Source organism: Hyaena hyaena, unplaced genomic scaffold (genome assembly GCF_003009895.1).
Source record: "Hyaena hyaena isolate Hyena2069 unplaced genomic scaffold, ASM300989v1 scaffold_677, whole genome shotgun sequence".
Taxonomy (NCBI): domain Eukaryota; kingdom Metazoa; phylum Chordata; class Mammalia; order Carnivora; family Hyaenidae; genus Hyaena; species Hyaena hyaena.
Genome location: NW_024081311.1, coordinates 201,147 through 214,983, shown reverse-complemented (window position 1 = coordinate 214,983; position 13,837 = coordinate 201,147). Strand labels below are relative to the sequence as shown.

Genomic DNA, 13,837 nt, shown 5'->3' with positions numbered 1-13,837 from the left:
GTCCAAGTGATGTGCTCAACTGTGTAAGATCCTTGTCTCCTTATAGGGGGAAGCGTGCATCATGGGAGCAAAACGGATATATAAGAAGCGAAAATCAGAGCGAAAGTGTATGCAAGGAAAATATGCAGGAGCTATGGAATCTGAACCCTGTGTCTGCACAGAGGCCGATTTTGACTGGTAAGCTTGTGCTGTTGTTCCCCGGAGTCACTCAGTGCATCAAATCCATGTGAGTCTTAATGAAAGCAGAGATTTGAAGTAATAGTAACATGTATAGAGGTAAGTGGCAAGCCTCATATTCTTATGAAATTACTTCTGGAGGACAACATGGTTTATTGGTTATGTGCATGTGTATATGAAGAAAAACAACAACAGGAATTTCTTTGGACTGAAAGGATTCAGAAGATGTCGTCTGGTTATCCTCCACATGTTGGATAGATCTCAGGACAAAAAGAGAGACCAGATACCCCCCTTGAGTTGCTTCAGACAACACCACTGAAAACAATAGGTTGACTTTTCAGAGAACAGATATATTTGTGCTCAAGGTAAAAACTTCGTAGAATCTAGGTTCCTAGGAACAATGAGCTTATAAAACCACACATTTGCTGTTACTGGGAGTTTTCAGTCCATGGTTAGTTAGCTGACAATTTGTACACAAGCTATGGAAGACGTTTCTGATTTCAAGGCAAGGATTCAGTGGCATTGGTAGTCTGTTGCTCTGTGGACATGGTGGTATAGGAGACTTCTCCCTTTACCAGGATTAAGCTAGTATACACCAGAAAAGTACCGAGATATTTGAGCACCATAGCATTCTTCCCGAAGCATTTGATAAGCAGAAAGCTAGTCTGTGGCATCAGTGATGCCCTTGCTTTGTTCCATATCGGTGTTTGGCATTCAAGTGAGGTTGGAAATTATTAAGGATGAGTAGGTGGTAACTCCCTTCATCGTATCCATCTCGTTTTCTGTTCCTTTTCTCTTTCTCTTTTTCTGTTTCTTTAAATTTATTTATATGTTTTGGTTTAGAAAAAGGAATTGCTAAGTATATATGTCAATGTCAAGTGGTTAAAACTTGACCTGCATAAGGAACCAAAGTTATTCCTTTAATGTTGGATATCTACCTGTGTAGCAATCATAGATCACTTATCTGACCATCAAAATATCAGTGAATGAGTTAGAAAACGTTAAGTCTTCTCTCATGGTAGACCTTTGGAGATATGCCCTGAATGAGTAGTTCTGCTCAGGCCTGCCAAAATTGGCCGCCAGCTCTCAGACCAATAACCCAACACTGTTCTCCTCTTGTTGATAGACAAGGCAAGACAAGAGCCAGTGCTATATCTCATGGGCCCAGCCTGAGGATAACAGAACTTTAGTTACATTGGAGCTCACAAGGAATTCTGCAGGGGGCCTCCCCAGCTGTAACTTCCATTTTAGCCAGTGCAACATTATTACAATGATAAAAATATCTGATCCCTGCCCTACCTTTCAGGACTGACACCCTGAAATGCATGCACAGGGAAAACTTCAATGGAATTTTAAAGTCATTTATCCCATCCCTCTTTCCAACTGTTTCTCCTTTACCCCCTCTATTCAAGGAGGATTTGTAAAGGATGACATTTTATCTTAGTCATTTAGCTTCGGCCTTACCAGATAGTAATTCCTTTGTAAAGAGCAAATAAATTTATTCTAGTAGAAAACCAAAGAAAAAAGTGAGAGAGGTGTTTTGAGTCCCTGATGTCTCCTGGAAGTGTTGGTTTTGGGGCAGTCTTTTCTACAAGGTTCTAAAGGGTCTTTTGTTACTGTTATTGTCATGTGGTTTTTTTTTTTGTTTGTTTTTTTTTTTTTTGGATCATTGTATTGTTTTATTTTTTTTCTAAGATGCAAAGTTAAGGGAAATTTTTATTTATTTTTATTTTTTTAATGGTTTTTATTTATTTCTAGGAGAGAGAGAGAGAGAGAGAGAGAGAGAGCGTGAGCAGGGGAGGGTCAGAGAGAGAGGAAATCACTCTGAAACAGGCTCCAGGCTCTGAGCTGGCAGTCAGCACAGAGCCCGACACGGGGCATGAACTGTGAGATCATGACCTAAGTGAAAGTTGGACACTTAACCGACTAAGCCACCCAGATGCCCCTATTTTTTATTTTTTATTTTATTATTTTTTAATAGTTTATTGTCAAGTTGGTTTCCATATAACACCCAGTGCTCATCCCCACAAGTGCCCTCCTCCATGCCCATCTCCCCTCTCCCCCCCAACATCCATCAGTCCTCAGTTTGTTCTCAGCATTCAAGAGTCTCTCATGGTTTGCCTCCCTCCCTCTCCCCCACTATCTTCCCCCCCTTCTTCTCCCCCATGGTTCTCAGTTAAGTTCCTCCTAATCCTCCCATACGTGCAAACATATGATATTTGTCCTTCTCTGCCTGACTTATTTCGCTCAGCATAACACCCTTAAGGTCCATCCATGTTGCTACACATGGCCAGATTTCATTGTTTCTCATTGCCATGTAGTATTCTATTGTACACATCCATGTGTTGTTTTTCTACATCTGTTTTAAGCTAATCTAGAGTGAAAGGAACACAGAGTAAGGAAAGCAAGTAAGCTTCTCCCTTCCCTTATCTCTCACTCCCCTACAGTGTTGGCCCAATCCTTATACTCATTTGTGATTGGAGTCTGCCCCTAACTGAAATGTATTCTGAGAAGTGGACAGTGAATCGTAAATGAGGCCATTGCAAGGTTTTCTGGTCAAATGGGGTTTTTGTTACTGCATGACTTCTAAAAATATTTTGGAAGACTCACCGTGACTTTGAGTTTCTACCAGTAACCAGAGCTTAAGTGAGTCCCGTTGACTACAGCATGATACAGGCAGTTGTTACTAAATGTTCCCTCTCAGCTTGGCTCACCCCTGGATGGTCCCCCAGGGACCTTGCCAGCCATCTCCAGCATTTGTAAAGTAATTCCCTGAAATGAACATAGGGTGTCCTGCAGGCAGCATTTCTGAAGTCTTCCTCTCCATGCTGTGTTGAACCAGCACCAAATCCAGCTGATACATGCAGGATTCTAAGTGCCAGCTGCCTGGTGACGGGCCCCAAGGCTAAGCCTGTTTCTCTCTTCCTGACCCTGTGTGCCAGCATCTCACCTCCATCACACAGATGGACCAATTCATGCTAATGCTTGCTGGTGACTGCCTGTGATTTGTCTGTGCATGTGGAGGTCAATTTGTTGTCAATCTCTGTGCCCAAGTTCATCTTCCAGAAGCCAAGAATATCAGGCCACACAGAGGGCTCTGGAAGCAAGAAAGAGAGAAGGCTGGGAGAAAAGTCTTTGACTATTTCCAAATGAGGGAGAGGATCTCAAGCCATTAGTCTCAACTGGCAACACTAACTGACTGGGACAGAAATTTTCCTCGGAGAAATGGTCATGACATTCCTAAAGGGCATTTCCTTCTCTGCTGTGACTTTGAAGCATATGGCTTGTGCACAGAGAGACTTGGCTCCACTCTACTTGGTAGATTCAGATGTCTTGGAAGAGCACCCCAAAGGCATCACCAGTAATGAGAAGCGTGCCACATGTGGGCTGTGTTTGCATCAGTGATGTCTATGCCAAGGGATGAGCTTCCACCACTGCGTGTTTTCTACTTGTAGCTGTCTTGGGGCCCACCTACCATCAGTGTTATGCATTCTTCTAATGAGAACATAATCTGCTTTCTCAGTTTAAAGCCGTTTAATTGGAATTATTGGTCATTGAGTCTTCATCTCTACACAAGCATCTCTGTTGCTTTCAAGTTGTCTTTCCCAACACCGTCCTGGGTAATTGATAGATATTCCACAGGGGAAAAACATTTTTGGAAAGGTATTGATTCAGTGAAGTCTTGTTTTTTGACTTCTTGGCTAGAGTAGAAATTGGCTGTGGACTACCATGAAGAGGTTCTCAGTGAATTTGCCTCCGACTGACAGGTTTCTCTTGGCTCTTCCCCCCACAGTGACTACGGTTATGAGCGACACAGCAATGGTCAGTGTCTGCCAGCATTTTGGTTCAATCCGTCTTCTGTATCAAAGGATTGCAGCTTAGGACAGAGTTATCTCAACAGTACTGGGTGAGTGTCTGAAGTGGTGACCTCGAGAGGTCAACCTCTGCCGTTTTTCAGCCTGTGTGAAACTTAGAGAATTACTCCTGATTGAAGACCAGGACTTCTGCATTACAGCACAATTTTTTTTTTTTTTTTGGTCCTTTCAGTAATGCAGCACAGATTTGTATTAATTGTGCAAATTTCATCTGAGAGTAAGACCCCACTTGCAAATAAACAAAGTGGGTTCCTTGGATGGAGAAGATGATGATGATGATGATGTTGATGAGTCTCTTCATTTTATGATACATCATTTCAGAACTATTTCTGTGACTACCCTTTATTCTCATTGCATCTCTGTGAAGAAGGCCCAGTAAATATTTCATAGGCTCACCTCCTGTTTTAGAGATATGGAAGATAGAGTGAACAGAGAAGCTCAGTGACTCATCAGGAGTGTACCGCTGTTCATGGAAATATGTTTTGTTTTCTTTCTTTGTCCAGTCTTGACATGTTTAAGGCATCCCGATCTTTGTGAATCTCAAATTACATTTTAAAAATTTGTGTCTAATGTTCTTGTTGTGGGGCTTATCCAATATCATTTAAGAAATACCACAAAAGAAAATATTTCATGACTTTTCCACAAGTGTAGTTGCTGTGTATCAACTTTAAAAATAGATGTGGGACTTATTTGGATTCTATTCCAAACGTTATGTAAAAAGACATCTTTCAGCCATTTGGAGAAATTAAATATGGACTGGTGATAATTGATATATTCATCAGGGACCTCCAAAGAAACAGAACCAATAGGAAATTATATATTTACATATTATATATAAATTCATATAATGCAATATCTGCATATACATACATATGTCTACATATATATATACATATATATATCTACATATATATAATAAGGAATTGAATCACATGATTCTGAAAGTAGGCAAGTCCAAGTCCCAAGATCTGCAGAGTGACTTTGCACGCTTGACACGGACGAGAGCTGACAGTTTATTTCTAGTCCAAGTCTGAAGGCATGAGAGCCAGGGAAGCCAGTAAAGGCTTCTACAAAAGGCCAGAAGGCTCAAAACCGAGGAGAAGCCAGTGTTTCAGCCTGAGTGTGAAGGCAGAACAAAAAGCCAGTTTCTGGTTTGAAGGCAGGCAGGCAGAAAGAATTCCCTCTTGCTGAGGAAAGGGTAAGTCTTTTTGTTCTGTTCAAGGCCTTCACCTGATTAGACAAGGCCTCCCCACATTGGGAGAGCACCCTGCTTTATTCTCTCTACTTTTTAAAATGTTAATCTCATCAAAAACAGCCTTCACAGAAATACCCACACTAATGTTTGACCAAATATCTGAGCACCCCATGGCCCAGTCAAATTGATACATAAAATTAACTATCAAGGTGACATTAGGTTATATGTAAATATACATACTTATATTACATTTATTATACTAAGTATCTTATAATTACATATTTAGGTGTAATAATAGTATTTTGGTTTGACTTAAAGAAAAGAAACCTTATCTTTTAAGAATATATGATGTGTGACATTTGTTGTTTTTTTATGTTTATTTATTAATTTTGTGGGTTGGGGGTGGAATGCAAGTGGGAGAGGGGCAGAGCTACAGAGAGAGAGAATCCCAAGCAGGTTCCACACTGTCAGCACAGATCCTGACACAGGTCTCAGTCTCACAAACCATGAGATCATGACCTGAGCCGAAATCAAGAGTCAGATGCTTAACTGACTGAGACACCCAGGGGCCCCAACATTTGTCATAAAATGTTAAAAAAAAAAACAGATGTTGAAAGTGTTTGAAGGTGAGTTAATGGAGGGTGTGGGTATTTATTATACCATTTCCTCTCACTTGTACATGTTTGAATATCTTGCTCTTAAAATGTGAAAAAGAGAGGGAGGAAGGGAGGGGAGGCGGAGGGACGGCCTCAGCAGGGCAGGATCCACGTGACAGTTGCTTCCCTCTCTCATGGCAGCTGCAGCGCACAGGTGAGGACGTCCACGTTTCCATTTGTGCCCCTCTGTACTTGACATTGTACAAATGTTTTTTAATTAAGAAAAAAAATTACCCAGAAAGCATATAGTTTTCTTTCAAGGAAGGAAACAACACAGACGTGTATCATCAGATATTTGTATCCTTGTTGTTAGGGATTCCTAGAACTTTGGAAAACAGGGATAAGCTGTGATTTATTCGGAACATAGCATAAAACCTGAGGAAAATACAAATGACATTTTTACAGCAGGGTGTCAGTGAGGCCGTCAGCGTGCACACCGTGGAAAACAACTGCAAAGGGCTGCTGACATAACCACACTTACCGGTGAAGGAACGCCGAAGAAAGGAGTTTTATTACTTGCATGTACCAGCATGTTTAGACATTGTAAAGGGCATTGGAAACCCCTAAAGCTAATTTCAGAATTGATTTGTTTCTTACTAACTCAGTCAAGGAAGTTGTATCATTTTCTCTTTGGTATTGATGGGGGGGGGTCCCAGTACACAGGAGTCTAAATTGTTCCAGACACTATTCAAATCACTGGAATAAGACCGAGTGTAGGCAATGACCCTCACTCTTCAGTTTATTGAGAATACACACACATGCGCGCGTGCACACACACACACACACGCGCGTGCATTTTAGGCTACCCCCAAGTAGGTTTTACCCTTTCTTTGGTAAACTTAGTATGTGAAATTCAAATAAGCCCTGACCCCTATAAAAGAAGACATCAGAGATGATTAACTAATAATAGTCTTTTCAATAGTATTTTTCATCTATACCCCATAAAATTAAAATTTTAATTAAAAATGTTATTCAGTAATAAGTGTCCAGGTATATAAATGTTTGTCAATGCAATTATGTTTATTAATCACAGAATCACAGACATTACTGCCTATGACTCAGCTCCACTCTCAGAGCTTTGTTCATGTAAGTGAGGATTGCATGATAGGATCTGACCCAAAGAGATTTGTGTTAAGTTACCACATGTACCGGTTTCCTCTGTTCCATTGAGACTTTCTCCAGAAAAGTACCCACATCAATGGTGTAAAGAGGAGATGGGCTTATGTAAAGAGGAGATGTGATAAATGCCAGCCCTCGGCAGGGAGGACAAGCACCTTGCTCTCAAAAGCAAGGCTCTCACAGGTGGAGCAGTGGCCCTGTGGGCTACAGTCAGGATGAAGGGTAGGAATAGTGACCTCACTGATTGGCATATATTGCCTCTCTGCACATTCTGCATTAAGAACAAGAAGATCCTGTGGCCCCTGGGTGACTCAGTTGATTAAGGGTCTGACTTCAGCTCAGGTCATGATCTCACAGTCCAGTTCGTGAGTTTGGGCCCCATGTCGGGCTCTATGCTGACAGCTCAGAGCCTGGATCCTGCTTCAGATTCTGTGTCCCCCTCTCTGTCTGCCCCTCCCCTACCAGTGCTTGATCTCTCTCTCTCAAAATAAAGAAACATTATGAAAATTAAAAAAAAAAAAGAACAAGAACAAGAAGATCCTTAGTTGGAACAGGTGCCTGAAATCATCTTCATAGAAAGCCTCCTGCCATCAAATTACCATTTGCTGTGTGTATAACCAGCTCAGAAGTTGGCAACAGGTAAAGAATAGATGAAATTGAAAAAAAGAATGTAATGTCTCTCCAGCCCCTCAACCGAAAGAAAGTGTCCTGGCTGTGTGTTGATTCATTGGCATTTCAAAACCACAGATTCAGTATTTGATGTTACCACTACAGTGCTGCAATTAACCATTTAGCTTTTCACTTAAAGGTATTTAATTACAAAAGAGATATATACATACATTTTTCTGTGTTTCAAAAAATTAAGGGGGTACCTGGGTGGGTCAGTTGGTTAAGGGACTGACTTTGACTCAGGTCACGATCTCATAGTACACAGGTTTGAGCCCTGCGTCAGGTTATGTGCTGACAGCTCAGAGCCTAGAGCCTGCTTCTGATTCTGTGCCTCCCTCTCTCTCTGCCCCTCCCCCACTTGCAGTCTGTCTCTCTCTCAAAAATAAATAAGCATTAAAATTTTTTAAAAATAAATAAATAAAGCAATTCAGATCATCACCCCTCTTCTGCCCCTTTTCCCCACACAACTGTGACCTGTTTGGTGTGCATGCTTCTAAACACTTTGCATTTGCCAGCAAATATTTATGCCAAGAAAAAAATATACAAATTAATTTGGGAAGTTTTTCTTATATGTCGTTTCATACTAGATACATTATTTTTCTGTTTTCCTTTTCATTCAGAAATATATCTTAAACAACTTTCCAAGACAAAATATATAGGGCTCCCTTCCATCTAATTTCTTTTAATTCCAGAATATGAAAGCACCTGGTATTGTTTCATCATGGCTTTTCGTGGACATGTGGGTTATTTTCTCTCTTCTGCCACTATAGACAGTGTTGGAATCAATAAGCTCGTGCCATAATAATTGTTATAAAAACACCCAAAGATAATTAGATTCTCTTTTGGCAATTGGAAGTGTTTCTGCTGACTTGTAAAGCAAATCCCATTGAGCCAACTGCTTACTTCTTAGACCTGAGGATCGAGGTCTAATCTTGCCAAATCCATGCCAAATATTGCCTCATATGGGTAAAAACACTAGCTTTCTGCTTACACACTGCCAGGAGTCCCACTCATTAGAGATTAATTTGTATTAACTGCCATCTTCTTTTTAAACTACAAACGCCAATGGATTCTATAAGGGAAGGCTGAGAGGAAGGCTGAGTGGGATTTCCCAAGTTAACTGGGTGAGAAAGGTCACTTCGGGCAAAAGGAATAAGAGATGACCAGGCTGAAAGGGTCACATGATGCCAATGCTTGGAAGTCGATGATAGACCAAGGAGCCACAGTGCCTCCTAAGTCTCTCTCGTGTCCATCTTCGCTATCCATGGGCACCCATGCTCTGTCGGTATGGATTCTGTGTTGGCATCAGTCAGACATGAAATACAGAGGAGTCACAAGGGAAAGGTCAGCCTGCAGGTGGGAGAGCCGACTCCATCAGTTGTACAGGCCAGGTGCCCTGCCTGCATCACAGCACCCCTTCCAGCAGAGCCCATGGGCAGACACACAGTCAGAACTTGAACTGAAAGGGTCTATTGAAGGACTGCCCCTTGTCACTCAGATTCGACAAGGAAATCCCCTAGCAGCACCTTCTGAGAGTTTGATTCAAAGCATGCAGATAAACCTTCCTCTTCCTTTTATTTTGTGTAATGCCTCACCCTTATAAATGGTTATGGTTGCCTTCACAGCCAGCTTATTACCCTGTATATATAGCAGTGTTCACGGGTTTGCTTATACTTCACCAGGATGGAAAAAGTCGAGCACCAGTTATGGTTATGCCTAATAGAAATGCTATGTTTAGGAGATATGAACATTTTTATCAGCTTCACTGTATAAAAATGAACAGTAGTGCAGTTTTTGTTTTAGCTCTTGGCTAGGTCTTGGAAAAGATCATTGGAATAGTAGCTGAAATGGGTGCAAAATGTCCCTCCAGGTGGCTGGCGCTACCTGCCCTTAGGTCTTGGTCCAGTGGTGTCCGATTTCTAAGGTTTACATCATGGAACCTCATGTGAGCAAAGTTCCGCCTTGTTCTCCACTGTAAGCTCCGTGCTTCTTTTCACCCTTTGCCCTCACACTGTTCCATGGAAAGCCAGGAGGCTGGTACCAAGGCCTCAGCCATTATGGATAGAGAGTGAAATGTAATGGGGGTGTTCTAAAAGAGAGGTCTTTTAGAATGAAACAAGTAAGGGTTTTAAGTGACTTCTGCCATTTACTGTTATCTTAGCAAGTGGCTTCCTTTCTTTGACCCTTAGCCTCTTAACCTATAAAAATTTGCTATTTGCTTTTGGGGTTTGACTTAAATGGAGCACTATATGAAAAACATGTAGCAGATAGTAGTCACTTTGCAAAATGCATATGCCATTGCTGATGATCATCATCTAAGGGCTCCTCTGGAATGAAGGAAAAAATGGGGAGACATCCTTTCACTGTGTATCTATAGCCCCAGACATTTTTTTGATACTTAATAGTATCAACTACTGTGACATAGGACATATTTAATCTAAACCTCTGTTTTTTCATCTATAAAATAAATAGCCACCTGTATACACACTCATAAAGTCACAGGATTACTAGGCATCAAAACACATGTCTCTTTCTCTCTACCACTCAAGGAAGATAACACATTTACCTGATTAGTGAACAAGTTTCTTATATTCAGATAGAATGAAATCAGTATTCATTGGTATATTTTCTTGCATCTTAATTTGTTTCTTTTTGTTTCTCCATCTGTGTCTATAAATATCTCAGTTTACACATATACAAACACAATCTCTAGTTGTACCTCTACACGGTTAAATCTTGTTTATACGGTTTTGGATCTAGGCAACATGCTGCGAGTTTAAGTTGCTAAATTAACTAGGACATCGCTTGTTTCATGCCAACCGTAAAAGATTCTGTAAATATAAAATAAAGTAGGCATTGGGCTGGTTTATTATAAGAAACCAAGATAATCTTCTCAAGGGACAGATTTTTCTTGCTATTAAGCTAGAGATATTTCTAGATGTGTTAAAAAAAGTATGTGTACAGAAATTTCAGTCTGTGGAGTTTATGTTGAGAAGCCATTAATCCCTCCTGAAAGAATGTACAATAATAGTTCTTATTGTCCCTCAGGGTTAGTTTCTTAGTATACAATGAGGATATTTACTCAAGAGGCCTAAATAGATTTTTAGCATTAATTTTTAACGTTAATTCACTATGTAAGAACATTTAGTGGGTCTGGCAAATATGTGTATGTAACTTATATGTATATAAGTTAAGTGCTAGCAAAATAGCAATCTCCATATTATCAACACACATTTGGAATGTTTTAAAAATTCATTCTAGAAACATATTCTCTTCTCCATAAGCCATAAGAACACTTAGACCTTGGCTAACTGGCCAGTGCCCTGGAGTTACTATTTCCAGGAGCTTTGAGGGCTGCAGTGTTTTCCCAAGTGACCCCACTCCTGGGCCTGGAGGGGATTTTGATGTTCAGTCTGATCTCCACAGCAAGATTTGTCAGTGTGCACCATGGAGAAGAAACGGTCCTAAAAGTGGTGCATGTGTTTAAAGTCCACAGAAAGGAAATCACTTGCATAATTTACAGACTGAACACTGCAGGGGCCTGTGTAGCTGTTCCATAGCAAAGAGCCGTGCAGTCTCACAGCAGGTACTCACTCATTGTTTGTTGCCGTGAAGTTGACTCTTTAGGGAACGTACCTTGCTTAGATACAGTTTTCCATATTTTTATGGGATGGCATTGGGGTTGAGAAATGAAGAAGGTGAATGTCACTATGTGGAGACCTAGTTCTTCATATACCTGTTCTTGCCTATGTCGATGGTATCAGCATTAATGATTCTCATCCAGGTTGTACCGCACAGTGGCAAGAGACACCAGACTTAGTCCAGAGGCCCAGAGCTGTTAATTGCTTCCCATGTGACCTTGGGGACCTCTAACCTGTTATCTCTTTTACTTATGTGCATAATGCAAGGATGGTTTTGGATGATCTTTGAGATCCCTTCAGACTCTGACATGTCCATGACCAATGATTGAGTATTAGGATTCCTAGAACCTCGGGTGCTCAAAGAAAGGGAAAATTTCTTCATACACATTAGTTGTACAACGTGGTGACTCAGATTGTGGATTCCATGAGTCATTCTCATGATTCTTGATTTTTAGTCATTTAGTTTAACATGGCCATATGTACCATTTCATCAAGTTGGCATTCACAATTAAGTCACATTCCATTTACTAGTCAAAAGAAATGACTTGTTCTTCCATCCTGCTTAATGCAAGGAAAGTTTTTTTCTCTATCACCGAGCCGCCTACTCCTGGTCTCCTAATCCCAAGCTTGCTTGCCCAGTTTAAAGGAAAACTCCTGAGAACTGCTCCTTTGAGGTGAGAAACTTGGAGAATCTTCTCAGTGAGCCACAGAACCCCATTCTTTCTGAATGTTGATGTTAAGGCTACTATGTGGGGTTTGTGTTGAAACATGGGCACATGGGTCTAGGAAGATTTTAAGTCTTAGTCATACACAGTACTCACTCTAGCTGCTTTCTCCCTAAGGCTTAATCCGTCTTTTGTTTTGTTGGGTGTTGTAACAAGGCAGTTTTCCCTTGAAAGCAAAGGCACATAGTATGATCCAAGAAAATAAATCATTTAAATTCTCATTGTGGACACAAACGAAGGATGCCATAGCTCAGTGACCATAAGACTCGCCTCGACTGTAAGAAGAACTACAGTTACAACTCTGCCTTGGTCATGACGTGTGATGACTACTCTTAAAAGAGTAGTCACATCTTGACTTTTTAAAGTCGAGACAACTTCACAGAGAGACAGGATTCCTAAGCTGATTTTTAAAGAATGAGCAAAAGCTTGACAGAAGGAAAGAGCATCCCAGGAAGAACAAACAGCAGAGGGAAAAGAAGGCTTATAGCCTTGAGTGTGGCCTGGGCTCAACAACCACACTGGGAAAGGCCTGAAGCTAGAAAAGTACCCTGAGGATAGATTGAGGACTTTACTTAAAACTTCAACTTGATCCTTTATGAACAGGCCCACAGGAAGTTTTGAATGAGTCCAAGAAAGAAATTGACATAGTCCATTTGGATCTTAAGATAATCTTGGCAATAAGAGTGCAATTTCTGTTTTTGGAAACTTTCTGTATAACAACAAGTTCATGTTTAATACTTTAAGTACTACCTTTTTAACTAACTACTGATATTTTAATATTTATTAAGTTCTAACAATGCACCAGAGTCTAATCTAAGCCCTCTTGAATGCAGTATCTTAATCCTCCCAAGAATGTCATTGAAAATATTCTGTAAGTATCCCTCCCTAATTGACAGGCAGAGAATCCAAGCATTAGAGAAAGGTTGGGTAACTGTCCAGGTTCATACAGTAAGTGCCCGGATTTAAACTCGGGCAATTTGGTTCCACAACACTAGTTTCAGCCACCAGGGCAGTGGTCTTTAATTCTGGCTGCACAAGAGAATCACCCCAGGGGAACTTAGAACAAAAACAAAACCACACTAATGCCCAGAAATCTCAATAAAATCATAATTTAATTAATTCTCAATGAAATCAAGACCCCTGGGAAAAGGGTCTTGGCATGTATTTATTTAAAAAGTGCTTGCAAGTTATTCTAAAGGGCAGACAGTGTTGCAATATACTGAGCTATACTATATGGCCACCTTGACATATGGTGGATAGTCCTAAACATCCATATTCCACCACCACCCCAAAATCACAAGGGGGGAAACCTACTAAATAGTAAAATCACAGAAAATTAAGACTTTCATGGCTTTTTTTCCAGTTTTACTCTCACAGAGAAAAGCTATGGCCTTCATCTGTTTTAAGTACTGGCAGGCAGCACAGAAGAAAACTCCAAGGAGGTAAGGGTAAAAGGAAAAGGTGACAAAGGGGTTACAAGATAGGAAGGAAGAGAATGGCTGAAGTCTCGGCTGTTGAAGTAATAAGACACTATCTACTGATGAGCGGTCGGTAATATCAAAGGCACATTTGCAGAATGTTTCCTTTTCAGTAATTGTACAAAGACTCCCTAGCCATTACAAAGCACTTTTCTTCTTGGCAGATTGAAGAATGCTTTACCAACTAAATGCATCCCAGTAATATTCAGAGCTTAGGTCCAACATAATCATAAGTTGCCTTGTTATTATGGAGGTAGCAGCCCCATTTAATAACATATTAAATGCATTATTCATTTATGTAA

The 13,837-nt window shown here is 40.6% G+C and overlaps 1 protein-coding gene across 4 annotated transcripts in view; it reads left to right on the top strand.

The window, feature by feature from the left end:
• SORCS1 (sortilin related VPS10 domain containing receptor 1) overlaps nt 1-13,837 on the top strand; it is a 500,902-nt gene that overhangs the window by 410,694 nt on the left and 76,371 nt on the right. For all 4 annotated transcript variants that reach the window (XM_039217305.1, XM_039217304.1, XM_039217306.1 and 1 more), the window contains exons 16-17: nt 47-177; nt 3,971-4,084. In XM_039217305.1, the coding sequence (XP_039073236.1) occupies nt 47-177; nt 3,971-4,084 (245 nt within the window). The remainder of the gene's footprint in view (nt 1-46; nt 178-3,970; nt 4,085-13,837) is intronic.